General features: G+C 44.4%; 1 protein-coding gene across 1 annotated transcript in view; it reads left to right on the top strand.

Annotated features, from left to right (window-relative positions):
- The window catches only part of LOC137348072 (integrin alpha-8-like), a 108,679-nt gene that overhangs the window by 55,177 nt on the left and 35,496 nt on the right, over nt 1–18,006 (top strand). The window contains exons 14-21 of the mRNA XM_068013232.1: nt 819–864; nt 4,190–4,297; nt 5,825–5,880; nt 6,657–6,808; nt 9,997–10,134; nt 13,008–13,075; nt 14,489–14,636; nt 16,986–17,078. Coding sequence (XP_067869333.1) covers nt 819–864; nt 4,190–4,297; nt 5,825–5,880; nt 6,657–6,808; nt 9,997–10,134; nt 13,008–13,075; nt 14,489–14,636; nt 16,986–17,078 — 809 coding nt within the window. The remainder of the gene's footprint in view (nt 1–818; nt 865–4,189; nt 4,298–5,824; nt 5,881–6,656; nt 6,809–9,996; nt 10,135–13,007; nt 13,076–14,488; nt 14,637–16,985; nt 17,079–18,006) is intronic.

Raw genomic sequence — 18,006 nt, 5'->3', positions numbered from 1 at the left:
TGTCCTGAAGGCTTGGTCTGGTACTGAGGCACATAGCTAGAAAGTCCCAGGGTTTAATCCCAGTCAGTGTTGGAGTTATCTGATCTCAGCCAGGGACAGCAGTTGAAATGTAACAGAAGGCTTCACAGCCTCTGCACTAAGGACAGAACAATAATCAGCCTTGCTTCCCCACGCCTACCACCAACACCCACCCCACCTGCACCCATCACCCACCCCCCCCCCCCTCCCCCACCACCACCCAGCTCCCCATTATGGTTAACCAATAAATTTTGCTGGGAAATGGTTTTGTGTGGACATCAGGTGAAAAGAGGAATGGGCCTCGGAAGTGACACCTTGCACGGTTCAATAGCCTGCTGACACTCGGTTTAGATTCACATCTCAACAATGGCCACTGCACTAATGTAGCGGGTCACCAACTGGCGTTAACTTGGACTGAACACCAGCACACTGCCAATGTCAGTGGAATCAAACCCCAGTGCACTCAGTGCCAGTGGAGCTGCACCCAGCACACTATAGTCAGTGCCAGTGGAACTGTACCCCAGTAACAGTCAGCAATTTGGTCAGTGGGGGGGAAGTGGGGAAGGAAATTGGGGATAAAATGGAGCTGATTAATTGGCTTGAGACTTGTGACATATTACACTGTGCAGTGCTGTGAGGAAGTTACTGTGACATCAGAGCAATTAATCAGAACATGCCCACTTTGGGACATCGAAAGGTCACTTTCTGAAAACTGCATCCCTACCTATATGTGCATATGAAGCAGATTCCTCATTATTCCATAAATATTACCTTAATGTGTACTCTTCCTTCTTTTGCAGATTTGCTTGTTGGTGCCCATGATGTTGATAAAGTCCTATTATACAGGTGAGGACCATGACACAACAACAGTTCATCTGCCACTTTGCAAAACCATGGGTGTCCCTATGGGCTGGATTTTATGCTGTTTCCCCTGGTGAGCTTGAAGTTGGGAGAGCATTTAATTGGGCGGGAAGGTAGTGGGTGAGGATCCCACCACCTTCCCACCTCCACCCCAATTAAGTCCATGGCAGGAAGACCCGTGGACGGCCTTCCCACCCCACCGCCAATTGAGGCCCTTAAGCGGGCAATTAATGACCTAACTAAGGGCCTCATCCCACCGCCACCTGTATTAGCCCAGCAGCAGGTGGGCCTATCGCTGCTCAACAAGCAAATCATACATTTGTATGTTCGTAGGCTTGCCAGCTCTCAGTGGGGAGTCGGGTTGTGGCGTGGTCTCTCTTTCAAAGGCACTTGGTGTCTGATCAAGGGACCTTGCTGCCAACCACCCCCCCCCTACACTCCCCCACCCTGTGAAACCCCTCCTGCCATCACTCGCCTGTGGCCTGGGTCCATTGACAATCCTGGGCCTTGATTGGGTGCTTTACTGGCAGCAGCCACCACCTCCATGGTCAGCGGGCAGGACTTGCATCCTCAGGATGCTTTAATCTCGGCGAGGACCCGCTGCTGCCCAGTTAAGTGCCTGACTCGTACGTGATTCGGCGGGCCTTCCCGAAAAGAGGTGACGCGGGGCTCTCGCTGGCTCTTCAGCCAGTGGCTGAGACTCCCGTCACCTCCTCTAAATACCGCCCTATGTGTCTACACTCTTGCATTTTTACACCCCCATTATATGGCCCTGCTTCATCCATTCATGGAATGGTGGCTGGAGAGATTGTTATTCCAACTATCTATAAAATATCATCATTAATGCGATAAAACATTCCCAGGCATGTCACAGGTGCAAATTCCCCTGCGCTATGAATGGAGGCAAATGAAATGTACTGTATTTACAAACCCATTATAAATGATGTAGACAGGAATAAAGAACACATTAGTCCCGTAGTTTAGCTTGTCATTAACTTGCCAGTATCTTCATGAACAGGAGAGGTTAGAAAGCCATATACAGGGAGAGAGAAGAATCCGCATGCCATTTTCACCCCTCTCCCACAACTATTGTCATTACCTTTTCATCCTGATGGTTATGAAGAGAGACTTTAGAGGCAGGGATTATTCGCACTGGAGCAGACAAGGCAAGGACAAGATTTAATAGATGCTTTAAAAAATTATGAAGGGTTTTGCTGGAGCAAATATGGAAGGTCTGTTCCGCAGTGGCAATGGATTATCAATAAATGAGTGAGGAGAGAAATTAGAACAAAGTTCTTCATATAGAAGGCAGTTAGTGGATGCAATGCTTTGCCACAGGGAATGGTTGGGGCAGAGAATGCATTATTTAAGGGCATATTGAATAAATAGTTGCAGCAGAGAAAGACACTGGACTATGGGAATAGGGCAGGGCAACGGGATTAGTTTTTGATTGCTCTCCAGCAAAGAGCTGGCATGGGATAAATGGACCCAATGACCTTGTGTGCTGTAAGTAACTGTGTTTTTATGATTCTCTTGCCAGTCCGGGCTCACAATGGGATATGGTTCCAGGGTGATGACAGTATTCTGTTACATTGTCATGTGCCTGTTCTCCATTTTTGAGCCATGACAGTGAGAGTTGCCAGGCAATTTGATCTAAATTTATTGAAATGCTGGCTTCTTCACATGAGAGAATCTTTACATTTCTCGCAAAGTTTGTTTGAGCATATAAGTGGGTGCTAAAGAAGGTAGTCTATCTTCCCTGCACTCTTTGTTACAAAGCTGCTAATATTTTCTCAGATTTAGGAAGGTGTGTTTCTTTTTAACCACATGCTACCTGGCCTTTACCCTTTGTTCCTGGGTCCCAGCCAATGTTTCCTCTAATTTCTGTTTGCTGTTTATGATTGGTTTGTTATACTGTGTGGTCCCTTTCAGATTAACGCGCGTCCGTGCATGTGCACATTTTAAAGGGAATGTTGCTGGTGCATGGCCCTCTGTGGTCCATTCCCAATTGCTGCATGGATATGCATCTTAAAGGGAACATTGGTCCCAGCCAATAACAAACGCAGAGGACAGGGAAGGTGAGGCAGCAGAGATCAGTGATTGTAATGCATCTTCCTGAAGTGATGGTATCAGAAAGAAGATGCATGTTATCTATAATATATTAAAAGTCTGCAGTATGGGTACATTCACATAATAAATTCCTATGCCCATGTTTATAATGGAAACTACCTATGTAACCTTGTCACGCTGTAATTGCACCCTCCCACCAGTGGTGGCACTGCAGTGTCTCAGTTCTACATCTTCCCATTCCTCAATCTGTACTGCAAGTATGCTCCAAACACAGCTACTTCTCAGCCTCCCAAATTGTCCTGTCCATTGCTGTTTAACTATAAATAGTATAAAACCAAAACATATATATTAGATGACAAAACAAGGATGGAATGTATGACTTTAAAATGGTGACTGTATTGTGTCTACCCACACTGGTTCCATTTATCCCCCTCTCCCTAATCCTGCTTCACCTGTAGACTTGCACAGGAATTTCTTCAGAGTTACTCTTGCTCCGCCACACTTCCAGCGAAGTCACCGAGCTGGAGCGCGATCAATTCTGTTTTGTTCTTGACTCACTGTGCAGTGCCACAGGAGATTAACTATTAGGGTAGCTATTACATTGGGAATTGCTACTTTATAACTGCTTAGTGGGCCTGTAGCAACTTGCATTCTGTGCTGTTTTAACAGGAACATTCACATGTATAAAATAAACAGGTTAGGCTAACATTAAAACAGCACAGAAAGAGTTTCATCTAAGCATATTAAGGATTCATATTGAAACAACACTGTACTTTCTCTCCTATTTTGAAGAGTTTTGACTTTTTCTGTTGCTCTTATCCATATGATGCACAATATATTTATTAAAAACACTATTTTTCAAACTTTTCCCCCTTACTTCCTGACTCTTGCTGGTTACTGTTCAATGATTGATGGCTATCCTTTGGTACCTCCTCTCATGTGATTATGGTCCATGTATGAGTTTAGGCAATGAATGTCAACACATTACTCAACCAGACGAGCATGAAGCTCAAGACCTCACATTTGCAGGTGGAAAGTGTGTTGGACAACTAGTGAGCATTTCTTCCTGTGTGCTGTACCTCCTGGCAGCATTGTCTGAGGTTTCTACACACAAATGTGAAGAACTGAAATGTCCCACAAACCTGGGGCTTGGCCACCTAGCCACAGAGTTGCATTGAGATACAATACGGCTACACTGAGCACAGAAGATGCTGATGAGTTCTCTCTCTTCTCTAAACAGAGCAAGGCCTGTTATAAGAGCAGAAGCCCAAATCAAGCTTATGCCAGACATTCTGAATCCCGAACTGAAGACATGCAACTCACCACAGCTTTCTAACTCTGTGACATGGTAAGAAATTTTCAGTGAATTTGTGTGTGATAAGTGACAATACTGAGAATGGAGCAACCTTCTATCTTTTGCTCATTAACAGCTATAGAGCAACTCCTGGATCAGGTAATAGAGAAAGACAGATATTCCTCTATGGGCACCCGTCAGGTGCAGTGGATCTTAGGAATCAGCTAAAATTAATCAGGAGCCCCAATAATCTCCATTCAGAAAAGCAGGATGAGGTTTCAGATGGACGGGCCAGAATGTTTCCTCTTCATTTGGTCTAAGACATTAAATTGATCTACAAATCATCCACTATAGAGGTTCAGAGCAACATTAAATATCCCATTGCACTCTTGGAAGAGCAGGAAGTTCTCTTACTCCAGGTCAATGGCCCTGCTTCACCCATTATTGTCAGATTATCTGGTCATTTGTCTCAGGGCTGAAGCAGAAATGGTTGCTGCATGCACAGTACAGATCACTCTGCTATAGATATGTTTTGGAGCATCTCAGCATTTTGTGATGAAACGTTATTTAATGCAGGTACTGAGCTATTTGGAACAATTGGATTGCTCACATTCATCAGTTGCCAATACTGCAGAGGAATAAATAGATCATAAGATGAGAATTGTAAAAGACTACCAGACAACACTGATAGGCTAGCAGGGTGGGCAGATAGATGGCAAATGCAGTTCAATGCAAAAAGATATATGAAGTCATATATTTTGGAAGCAAGAAAAGGGAAAAGAAGTATACCTTAAATGGTGAGACTTCAAATCGAGTAGTGGAGCAGAGGGGCTTTGATGTAAAGATACATAGGCCCTTAAAGACAGCAATGTCAGGAGATCGGGTCATAAAGACAACCCAAATTTTTATATCAAGCTATAGAATACAAAAACAAGAAGGTATTGTAGAACTTGTATGAGATCTTAGACTATTGTTGGATAACGTGTGCAGTTTTGGATACCCAATTACTGCAAGGTTATAAAAACAGTGGAAAATGTGCAGTGAAGATTTATTACGGTTTCCCATATATGAGGGAGTTGTAGTTATAAAGAGAGACTTGAAAAGATGGAATTGTTTCACTGGAACTCAGATGTTACCTGATAAAAGTCTGCAAGATTATGACCAATTGCAATGGTGTAACTAAAGGTTGCTCATTTTCATTGGTTAGTAAAGTGACGGGGCACAAATTTAAAGTAATCACAATAATTAAGGAGATTAGAAAAAGATTCTTTACACAGAGAGGGATTAGAATGCTGAATTCTCCACAGGGCTATTGTTGAATCAGAGTCAGTTAATTCTTCAAAAAAAGAAATCAATGCTTTAAAGAGAGGAATATTAAAAGCGTATGTGGAACGAGAAAGAGAGTGGGATTAGACTGTGGGTATCTCATGGAGGAATGAATGGATGAACAGCCCTTTACGGTAATGTTCTAGGCTTCAAAGACAGAAGACTCTGTTAAATGTATTTATTATAAATATAAGCATCTCTGGTTCATATTATTAATGTGACTTTGGTTTTAATATATTTTACATTGTTTTACAGTTTTGAAGTACAGGCGTGTGTAACCGTAGAAGGACATGGTATTGCACAGTATTTTGGTAAGCAAAAATAGGAAAGAGTTGGATTTGCTGGACTCTCCACACTTTGCATGTACGGATTTTATCTTCATCTATTTATTTTCATTCTTTTCTTCTTGCCAATTTCCTCGCTTCCTCTCTCCTCTCTGGTTTGGTTTATTTGTTGATGTCACCCGGGGTAGGAATGAGGACAACTTCTAGTGACTTCAGCTAGTGACCCCTGCTGAAAACTATGTGACTGTCCACCAGTTGAGAACGAAAAAAACCTCTTGTCCTTCCTGTGCCTGAACATTCAATACTACTGCACAAAAGCAGTACCACCGCCGACCACCACTTCTTCTGTTTTTGCCACCCTCACCTGGAGCCTCACTTTTGTGTGAAGTTCAAATACTGAGTTAGTGCTAATTGCTGATCGATGGATTTAATGGAATTCTAGACTTGCTTAGAGAAAGTAGCAGCAATTGAATTGAGGTTGACAGTGGCAGAAACTGTATAGTGATTAATTCCAGGGTTCATTGTTAATCTGATTATGTATGGCCATCAATTTCAACATGTACGTCTATAATAATGTGAAACTATTGGCTCCTGTGTACACTTAGTCGATTAATGTGTAGCAATTAGCTCCAGTGTGCATTGTCAGTCTTGGTGTACAGACATTAGTTTCAGTGTGCAGTCAGTCTGTTAGCATAGATATGTATGTATAATGTATATAATATGTATTTGTATATATGTATATATAAAACTTTCATTTTATTGATGTTTGGCTATTAACTCTTTACAATTTCCTGTGTTACAAGCTCTGAATGCTCAAGTCGAGCTGGACAAAAATAAGCAGCGGTCCCAGCGACGAACTCTTTTTCTGCATTCACACCAAGCCCAGGAAAGCTTTCAGTTTCTGTCAGTGAGAAACAAGGAAACGGCCTGCCGTAATTTCACTGCCTACCTCAGGGTACCTGCTTCCACTTAACTTTAAAAAAAAAACGATGGTAAATTTTTCTGAATTCATGAAGGAGGTCAGTGAGAGGTAATAGAATGCCTTTTCCAATATTGAAACCCAGGGCGGAATTTTGTCACAAGTGAGGAGGTCCCGCCGTCAGGACACAAAGTGTGTGGTGCAGGTGGGCAGCAGAAGTTGAAAGGGAGCATTGTCGGGGCCTCCCAATTAATGGCCAGCAGGCCTGGGAGCTGACCAATAATGGGCAGCGGGCAGGGGAAGTCCTGGCACCTGAGAGGCAGGCGCCATATTTAAAGGGGAGGCAACACTGCTGTAAGGCAGCACAATCAGAAGAGACTGAAAGGGAGGCCAGAAAAGGGTGATGGTCGTGCAATGGCAGCTGCTAATGGACATGTGACCAATTGTAACTTGCAGCGTTCACCTCTTAAGGCCTCTCACTCCCCTTACTCTGCATAAATAAAATTTACCTCGAAGAGACCCATCAATCCTTATGCCCAGCTTCCAGCTTGTCGCTCCTGCACCCTCCCTGCATTGCAACACTGCTGCTCGCAGTGGCTGCCAACTGTAGTCAACACTGACCTGCCACTAAGCTCCCGCCTCCGTTCTTCATGTGCACTCCTGGAAACATTTGAAAAGCTCCGGAAAATACCAGTTAATTGACTCCTTAACAGGCTCAATTGCCAGCCCACCGCCAATAAGCATGGTCTCCACTGGCCATCTCCTGGAAACTGCAACAGCGGCAGGAACACGTTGGGCTTCCATCCCGCAGCACTCCCCCACCATCTTGCTGGTCCACTTGCCTCCCGTCACCCAGGGTGCCAGAAAACCCGCCCCCAATGACAGCAAAAAGCAATCCCAGACCAAGAGTAGCATGAGAGAAATACAGAATCATGTTCCCTCTCTTCCTATTCCAACAAGGTGCTTTAGCCCAAAACCATTGGAGAATTCCCCCTGGTGGAGCAGTGTGGACTTTTTTTAATTACAAAAGCAAAATCCTGCAGATGCTGGAAATCTGAAATAAAAACAGAAAATGCTAGAAATACTCAGCAGGTCAGGCAGCATCTGTAGAGAGAGAAACAGAGTTAACGTTTCAGGTCACTAACCTTTTATCCGTTCTGATCAAAGATTATTGACCTGAAACGTTAACTCTGTTTCTCTCTCCACAGATGCTGCCTGACCTGCTGAGTATTTCTAGCATTTTCTGTTTTTATTGGATGTTTCTACTTCCTGGGCTGAATTTGAACTTTAAAAAGTGATGGTTTTGGGTCAGGTGGTGGCGGTGGGTGTTAAAGTCTCAAAAATCTGTTTCCCGATACAAGCCGCCTCCAGCCCACCAATTTCGGCTTTAATTGATGTCGGATGTTAGGTGGGTGACGAACCCGCTCCAAGATGGCAGGTTTGAGCTTTAAGTATGCTAATGAGGCTGCCAGCCTCATTGTCATGCAGGTTTTAAACTTTATCTCTGGCTGGATTTTCCAAGCATCGGGGAACCGGGCAGCTTCATCGAGACAAGGACTTGGTGGATTCAGGAGGGAAATGCCTGCACACCTATCTAATTGCTCCAGGTACCTGCCTGTGAATTCTCCATAATTCCTCCCTCCCCACAACCTTCTCCCCCAAAGGCCTCTGATCTGATCGCGGGGCCTCCAACGATCCCCCCACCCCACCAGCAAGCCTCAACCAACCCCTTGCAAAGGCCTCCAATCACACCCACTAAATCCTTGAGGCCTCCAATTCCAAAGCTCCCTCCACCACCCCCCCCCCCCCCCACCCCCGGCCTCCCATCTCCTCCATCAGGAGGCTTCCGACATGGATTGAATCTGCTCCAACAGATTTAACGTAGAGCCCCATTTGAACTTCGATCTCGGGGAGGATTGGCTGCACCAACAGAGATAATCGCTGTTTCTCTGCTAGTTAAAGAGAGAGAGGCCTGCAGGATTGTTGGAGAGTCATTGTAGATAGACATTGTGCTTTGTCCATTAGGTTAACAATAGGAATTCAATTGTTTTTAAATATTGAATGTGTTCAAAATTATGAGGGGTTTTGCGAGAGTAGAAAGGGAGAAACTGTTTCCACTGGCAGGAGGGCCAGTAATCGGAGCACACAGATGTAAGATAATTGGTAAAAAATCCAAGGGGGAGATTCGGAGAATTTGTTTTACACAGGGAGTAGTTCTGATCTGGAATGCTCTTCCTGTAAAGGAAGTTAATTAAATAGTAATTTTCAAAAGGGATTTGGGTATATACTTGAAAAGGAGAGATTTTCAGGGCTATGGGGGAAAAGCAGGGAAGTGGGACTAATGTCAAAGAGCCAGGAGACTCAATAGGACATCGTGCTTATGTGATGGTTGAATGATTCTATCCAAATTTTGAAATCAAGATTGGTTTGCAGATTTTAATCAAAATTCCAAAATTGTGGCATCTCACAACTTTTATTTCTTAATTTATTCTAAGAGTGCAGGCATCAAAAATAACATATACACATAATTTATAATAGAGCTGTAGAACCATAAAGTGCCTGCAGGTGGGGCTGCTGAGAGCAGTGGTGTAACTTGGACAGCAGCGCCGCCCACAGGAAATTAGTGGCACTGCACGTTAACGTTTTCTCCCCCTCTCCACATATGCAAATATGATACCAAACAAATCTTCCTCCCCTTTTCCCCCTACCACACAGGAGCTTTGCAGATCAGGAGATCAATCCTGTGCCACAACCCTCATGGTGTTGTGTATTGTAAGGTTGCCAACCCTCCAGGAATTAAAGAACAGTCTCCTGGACACTGCCATGAACATCCCAGCAGCATTTTAAAAAAAATTGTCTCTTTGAACACTTTTGTTGATTTAGTTATACAACATAATGGAGCTGGAGTAAAAAGCTGTTTGACTGGGTGGGACAGTTGGAGGTAAGAGGCCATGTGACAAAAACCTCCAGGAATATGTCTAACAAGAGTTGGCAGCTGTAGTGTATTGATGCTGAAACCTGCTGCACTGCCCCTAGATCACTCAAAATATTAGTGTGAATCCATCCGTTCAAGTATTAACATCTCCTTCCCACTTGAGTTGCCAGTAATCCCATTATCTGCAGTAGACTGGGGCCTCTAAGGGGCAGGGAATCAGTCTGTACTGTCATAATACCATGAATTCCTGGGCCAGATTGAATACCCTTCCTGTTATTGTCTCTCACAGCATGAAGCAGAGTTTAAAGACAAGCTGAGTCCCATTGTTGTGACTCTGAACTGCAGTCTATCTGAGCAGCAACGGCTGAGTTCTGGCAGCTTGACGTCAGTGTTGAGTCCTCACAGTCGTGTCATGGTGACAGAAAAGGTAAAATGTAAGACGTGGTTGATGCAGAACTTGCCAGGGGAAACCTAAAACAATCCATGAGGAATGAAATGTTGGAAACTCTTGTGGCTCAGTGGGTAAATGCACTGCTCAGTAAGGAACTAAGGCCAGGAACATCCCAATCTCTTCCCCACCACCCCCCCCCCCCCACCACCCCCCGCCACTTCCGGGTTAGCTGACCTCCTGAGGGGCCATTGTTCTAAGTGCCCCGAGGTGAAGGAGGGCAAAGCCAAGCTTGGGATCTCACTGCTTCTCACTGTCCACTGACCCCTTCAGGTAAACACACGAATGTGGGGATCAGATGAGGACAGATTCAGGTTTGGCAGTGATGCTATATCTTCATTCACCATCTAAGCTCACAGGTGGCCACATATAATGGTCACTTTGGTCCAGTAATGAAGAGCAACTGACTGAAAGTGCAACTGTCAAGACTCAACACTTTCAGAAGAGAAGGGGCGGAAGCTGTGAGGCAGGAGAGAGTGAAGTGCTGCCTTATCGATAAGCTTTCAGACTATCTGGTGCAGATTCCATAATCTACACTAGAATCAGACATCTCTGGCCCCAGATCAGACTCACACTCTCGGAGACACCCTCCACAGAAGGGCTAATTCTCATCGTGTGTCTTTGTCATTCTTTAGAACTGCTTACAACTTGGAGCAGAAGTCACTGCTGGACATCATGGTGATATTGTAGTCTCCCCAGTCTATATGTTTCAGTTTAGCCGAAGAGTTAAATTACTTATGGAGACATCTGTTGGATTGACAGATGCTAAATCCTATACAACATGTAACAAATATTGTTTCGGAAATTTCTATATGTAATCTGTAATGGTAAAATGGTGTTGGATTAATCTTACCCTCTTTCCTAACATATGGACAGCATGTCCTTTAGGGAAGGAAATCTGACATCCTTACCTGGTCTGGCCTATATATGACTCCAGATCCACAGCAATGTGATTGACTCTTAACTGCCCTCTGAAATGGCCGAGCAAGCCGTTCAATTTCAAGGGCAATTAGTGATGGGCAAAAATTGCTGGCCTTGCCAGCAACTCCCACATCCCATGAAAGAATAAACTAAAACTGGGATCTACCATTTATGGCTAGGAGCTCCTCTTTGGACTGTGTCACGTACCCCAGTCCAAATGACACCAATAGTCAAAAAAGCCATATCGATCACTGCAGGTCCACTGTACAAGACCCAGTGAGTGTAACTTAACCCATACTTCCCAGAGTCATCAAAGATAATGTTGGACTAAAGGAACTAACATTACTTTACTCAATATCTATGTTAATGCAATTAACATTATCACAATGTTATGTGTTGATGGGGATTTATATAAGACCTTTCACAACCTCAGGATTTCCCAAAGTGCTTTACAGCCAATGAAGTATTTTTGAAGTGTAGTCACTGTTAGGAAATGTGGCAGTCAATTTGCGCGCAGCAAGCTCCCACAAACAATCAAATAATCTGTTTTAGTGATGTTGGTTCAGGATAAATATTGGCCAGGACACCGGGGAGAGCTCCCTCCGACTACTGAGCCAAGGTTAATACGTGAATCACCTGTGCCAACTTGATGAAAGAGTCTTCTGGATTAGAGTGTGGGTGTATGTTGGAAGTCAGTATTGCTGCCAACAACAAACGAAAGCTAAGCTGATAGTAAATACAGTTGTAGAGCTGAGCTGAGCCATTCAGACCAGGAGGGGTCAAGGTTTGGTTCTCAGGCACCATTGAGTTTGCTGATCTCTGATGGGACAGCAGCCAGGGTTACCACTCCTGTGCATTGAGCCCAGTAGTCATTCGATGAGGGCATGGTGATGATGGCCACCCATGGTCAAATTGCCAGTTGGCACCTATTGGCCAGGCACACCTGTGATGAATGGTGATGGAAGCACGATATTGGAGGACTGCCTGGAAAGTAAGATAAAAGTTTTATTTCTCTCGCTCCTCTCACATCCTCAGGGTCACTCAGTGCTTCACAACCAATTACTTACTTTTAACATGCAGTCACTGCTATTATGTAAGCAAACGCAGCCAATTTGTGTGCAGCAAAAGAGATATAACCAAGCAGCTCATCAGTTCTTTGGTCATGTTGGACAGGACAGAATGAGAGATCCTTGCTTTATCTTCAAATAGGGCCATGAGACCTTGTACATCCTTCGGAATAGGCAGACCCAGCCTCAATCTAACATATTTTATTTAGAGATACAGCACTGAAACAGGCCCTTTGGCCCACCGAGTCTGTGCCGACCAACAACCACCCATTTATACTAATCCTACATTAACCCCATATTCTCTACCACATCCCCACCATTCTCCTACCACCTACCTATACTAGGGGCAATTTACAATGGCCAATTTACCTATCAACCTGCAAGTCTTTGGCTGTGGGAGGAAACCAGAGCACCCGGCGGAAACCCACGCGGTCACAGGGAGAACTTGCAAACTCCACACAGGCAGTACCCAGAACTGAACCCGGGTCGCTGGAGCTGTGAGGCTGCGGTGCTAACCACTGCGCCACTGTGCCGCCCTATTATCTGAAAGACAGCAGACCCAAGAATGCAGAACTCCTTCAGCACTCTCTCCCAAAGTGTCAGCCACTTGAAAGGCCATAGCACACAAGGCTATGAGCCAAGTGCTGGAAAATGGGATTAGAATAGATAGGTGCTCGATGGCCGGCACAGACACGATGGGCCGAAGGGCCTGTTTCTGTGCTGTATGACTCTATGACTCTAAGTCCTGGACTGGTTCTTGGAGGTAAGAGAGCTACCAGCTAAACTGTGCTTTAAAGATAGACTCTGATAGGAATCGGGAAGAGAAATTAAGAATGATCTTATATTTTCTTCTCTCTACTGTAGACTCGTATTCTTCGGGACTGTGGGAGTGACAATGTATGTGTCCCAGATCTCAGGCTGAATGCAACAGCGTAAGTCTGTTTCTCGTTTTGGTTCTAGTTCTGTGCTGCATTCCGATGTCTGTCCTTCCTGCAAATATTCAAAAACAGTCCCCTGCTAAAAGAAATAAATAATTACTTACAAGAAATATATCGCTTCTAAAATTTCTTTTGATCAAATTTTTATGAATGTGGTTTAGACTCCCAGTGTTAGGGTGAGGATCATAAGGAGAGATTTTAATTATGGAATAAGCCAACTACATTCCTATTTTCTTTCCCGTCTCACATAATCACCACTTCTTCATGAAAATGTATGTGGAAAAATGTTATTTGCCTATTTACAAACCTGCCACGCCTTTAAGTGAATCATGTTGAAACACATCATTAGGTTGTGATAATGTTCTTTGCTCCAACATTGGCAGTTGTGCCTGCAGCTCTGATATCCCCTCCCTAAACCTCCCTGCCTCCACACCTCTCTCTCCTCTTTTAATACACTCCTTACAGCCTACCCCTGTAACCAAGCTTTTGGTCACATGTCCTAACATCGCCATCTGTGGCTTGGTGCCAAATTTTGTTTGATAAGCTCTCCTGTGAAGTGACTTGATATGTTTTATTACATTAAAGATGCTATATAAATGCAAGTTGTCGTTATTGATATCACAATGATGAAATTATCTTTTGTGGTTTTTATCCTGAGCTAAATAAGAAAAAAAAAATTCCCAATGTTTTTTTACAAAACCAGTGCCTCTTTTATTTACTCCCACTCGTGTGTATTCCAGAGCCACATCCCATCCTGTAGCCGACATTGAGGTCAGTGACCGGATCTTTAGCCTCTATCAATGCCCTGGATTCAGACACTCGGAGGAACCTGGATGACTTGATCCATGTTGCCATCCCTGCTTATCAGAAACACCACATCTCCACTTAACACCCACTCCAATGCCAGAGCGAAGAGTACGCAGGTGGCCCGTTTGCTATATGCACCACCTAGTGTGGTACTGCGCCATGCAGAATGAGGCAGCCCTGGGGGCATCACTCTGGCCTCTGCTAAGTTACCTACTCTCAGCTGGGCTAGCACTGGGGACACTGTCAATGGCCATACCCACCCCTGGGTTCAGGAGCTGGGAAATCCAGCAGGCGCTCCTAGTTCTGATCCGCCATCCAGTGACTCCCGTTAGAAAGTAGGCCTGAGTAGGCATGATTGAGCTTGCATATTTGATACCTTGCTGACAATCACTGTATAGGTCCAGGCATGTCAAATGGTCACTTGGCCAAGGCATCAGCCCCAGAAACATTCTCTGGAGGGAGAGCGACAGAAGAGAATGACAGCAAATAAAGATACCTGCTGGAGGAATCCTCACCTCACTCAGGATCTCAAAGTTTCTCACAGATGAGGGAACCAGAATGCTGCCTGTGACTGAGTTTCTCTTATCACTTCTTCCACAGAGATAAGAACTATTTGATAGCTGGTGACTTAAACCCACTCACGGTGATTATTAATGCGGGCAATCATGGAGAAGGAGCCTATGAAACAGAACTTCACATCCCCATGCCTCCACAAATAGACTTCATAAATATTGTGCAAAACAATAAGGTATGTCTGGTGTCATTGCCTCATGTATATATATAGTACAGGGCTCAATTCACGAACCTTTTAGTGAGTTTAACTACATTATACATATCCAGGGTTGATGTTTTGGAATGGTTGTCAAATGTCATAATTCTCTTTTCACTGGCACATCTCCCTTGGCATTGCTCAAGGTACATTGAAGATTGCATTGGTTTAAAGGGAGAGCACCTATCATGTAACATCTTCTTTGGCCTCATTATCTCGAGAGACAATGGATAAGCGCCTGGAGGTGGTCAGTGGTTTGTGAAGCAGCGCCTGGAGTGGCTATAAAGGCCAATTCTAGAGTGACAGGCTCTTCCACAGGTGCTGCAGAGAAATTTGTTTGTCGGGGCTGTTACACAGTTGGTTCTCCCCTTGCGCCTCTGTCTTTTTTCCTGCCAACTACTAAGTCTCTTCCACTCGCCACACTTTAGCCCCGCCTTTATGGCTGCCCGCCATAACATATGTAACATATTCTTCTACTATTAAGGTCAATTGTTTTCATTTAGCCTGTTCCTTTAAGGTCACAAAGTACAATAGCTGTTAGTAAGCATAACCTGAAGTGAATTAGAGGCTAATTATTTTCTTCAAACTTTTAAAAATATATAGTTTAAGATGCTTTGTTCTTTGGTAAATTCCCCATCTGTTGTCTTGTGATTTGCCTTGAGCTCTGGAATTGCCTCCCTAAACCTCTCTGCCGCTCTACCTCTCACTCTTCCTTTAAGATGCTCCTTAAAACCTACCTCTTTGATCAAGCTTTTTTTCACCTGTCCTAATGTCTCCTCCTTTGCTTCGGTGTCAATGTTTTTCTCTGATTATGCTCCTGTGAAGCACTTTGGGTGGTTTTAATATGTTAAAGGTGCTATATAAATGCAGGTGGTTATTGCTGTTTTATACCTTTGATGCAATCAGATGCAGGTGTGATGCACAATTTCGAGTGTGATGAACAAACTAAATGTAAGGCCTGTAGACAGAGAGATAGACATTGCTGAAAGGGCTGCAGATCAGCAGGTGAGCTTTCTGTGGGCCACATCCACCATCCTTTAAGAAAGAGAAAGAAGCACAGGTGAACTATATGCAATCGAACCACTGTTCAAACTGAAGCAAAGTAGCTGAGGACAACTGCAACAACAAAACGCTACTTGTTTTGGTTCCGATGGTCTTCCTGCCAACAGTTTTCCAAAACATCACAGTCCTTGGAAGCTAGCAGTCTTCCCTGGTGCGATCACCTTCCTGGTCATAGAGAGAAGCCCTTCTGATGTCTAAAGGTATTATAATGTGCAAGTTGCCTGGTACTTGGCCTCAGAGCATCTCCAGTTTGGAAACTGCTGCTGCTTTGCTGGGCAGGTCAAGCAAAAGTTGGGTCATCCACTGGCCTGGCCTCAGGACCCTCCTTTAATTCTTCACTTTGCCGCATGATTGTTTAACCCATAACTCCTTATCCTTACATATTACTTGAGTGTAATTGTGGACAAATTGAAAGGCCTCTGCCATTACTATCAAGTTAGTTTGCATTCACATGGGAAATGGGCCTACTGCGACAATCCATACAAAACACCACCTGGTGTGGACAATATTGCATTTGCTACAGTGATTCCTCTTGTATGTGCAGCATCATCTGATGAAAATCAGTTCCAGGGTGCCCTCACTGTGGGAGAACCATGCAGACCAGCAAGGTCCTATGTTTGATCCATGCTTTCACTCTTTTCAGCTGGGGTGGTGCCATTGTTGGCCTCAGCACTCGTGGGCTCGAGAGGAAGGGGGAGAAATCAGTCACATTTCCTGCTACCAAACACGACCCATTGACCTCCACTGGAAATGCATGTTTGGGGTAATGGGTGAGGAGGGGACTCGGCCTGGCAGTGATGGCCTCCACAGCTGAATGACCAACACCTAACTGTGTAGGTTCACGCATAAAAAATGGCTGAGCTATAGAAGATGGCTGGTACCTTCGCTATCTTACCACTGCACAGATTAGTCCATTTAAAAGAAGCAGGGTGAAAAACTCCTGTGTTCTGGTACAATTTGTAAACATGGTTAATTGAAAATTGATGAGATTATTGAGCTGTGCCTGGGAGGAGCTACTGATCCCAGACAATACCCCTGCAGTGCGCAGTAACACTGGGCAGTGAAGGTGTGGCAGCTTTTGGTATCTATTAGCAAGGAAAGGTCTCAGCAACTTGGAATTTATGTTTGTACAATTCCGATAGAAAGCAATCAATGGCCTTTTTATCTTTGTCAAGATACGGATGAGTTCTTTTGCAGTGTGCCAACTTATTTTTACAGTCTTCTGGTTGCCTTCATCATGTGTGATGTGTGTATTTCTTTCTTTAGCACCTCACTAAGCTGAGTTGTAACCCAAAAGTGGAGAATGACACCCAAACAGTGGTCTGTGACCTCGGTAACCCTATGAAACAAGGCCTGGAGGTGAGACCTAGAGAATATCTAACTGTAATTCTATTCAAAGATTCTGATTTAATGCGGCATTGTTAAAGGTGATGGATGAATCTAGGGGAAGTTGTATAACTCTAGATATACCACGCTATAAGGATAATTAATTTACCCCAATATTTTCCTCCTTTTACTTCTCCCTTCCTGTTGCTGGGGTCTGATTCCATGCCACTGATTTCCCCCCGCAAGTAGCCATTCCCGGCATGTCAGCCAAGGCAGTGGCCGTGGTGGGGGGGAGGGGGCATCACAGTTGAGTCTGATGCCATCCTGACCTGATGCTGACACATGCTTTTTCCAGCAGGATTCACCAATCAGACTACAGTGGTTCGAGAAGTAGGGCCACCACCACCTTCTCAGGGGCATCTGTGGTTGGGCAATAAATGCCAATGATGCCCACATCTTAAGAATAAGCTGGAAAAAAAACCCTGGTTGATTTTTGCCCTCTGCTTCTCCCGATGAATGCCAGGGGCAATTGTGGTTCTCTAACCTCCACCAAGGCTGCAATGCACTTACTCAGTAGAGCCCAAGAGCAGAACCAGAACCTTCCTAAAAAGATCAGCCATGATCTTATGAATGGCGCAGCAGGCTCGACTGGGCTGAATGACCTACTTCTGCTCCTAAGTCGTATGGTCATATGGTTTGCCACACGGGCTAGTGTATTTATGCACTAAATCATTCAGACAGTGATGTTCACTCCCCTTTTTACTGAGGTTTGGCAAAGACTACCCATTGAAATCAACCTCCGAAGTTTAGTTTACTGTTGTGCATGAATATTTCACAGATGGTTATTTACCATTATGTCCCTTTTTTGCCTGTCAAAGACATTTTAGACATTAATCCCGCATGTCCCTGAACATTGGGTGACTTTGCAGATAACCAGCCAGTGCTGAACTAGTGCTTTGGA

The sequence above is a fragment of the Heterodontus francisci genome, chromosome 33 (genome assembly GCF_036365525.1).
Source record: "Heterodontus francisci isolate sHetFra1 chromosome 33, sHetFra1.hap1, whole genome shotgun sequence".
Classification (NCBI taxonomy): domain Eukaryota; kingdom Metazoa; phylum Chordata; class Chondrichthyes; order Heterodontiformes; family Heterodontidae; genus Heterodontus; species Heterodontus francisci.
The sequence above is the reverse complement of the archived record's forward strand: the minus strand, read 5'-3'. Positions and strand labels throughout refer to the sequence as shown.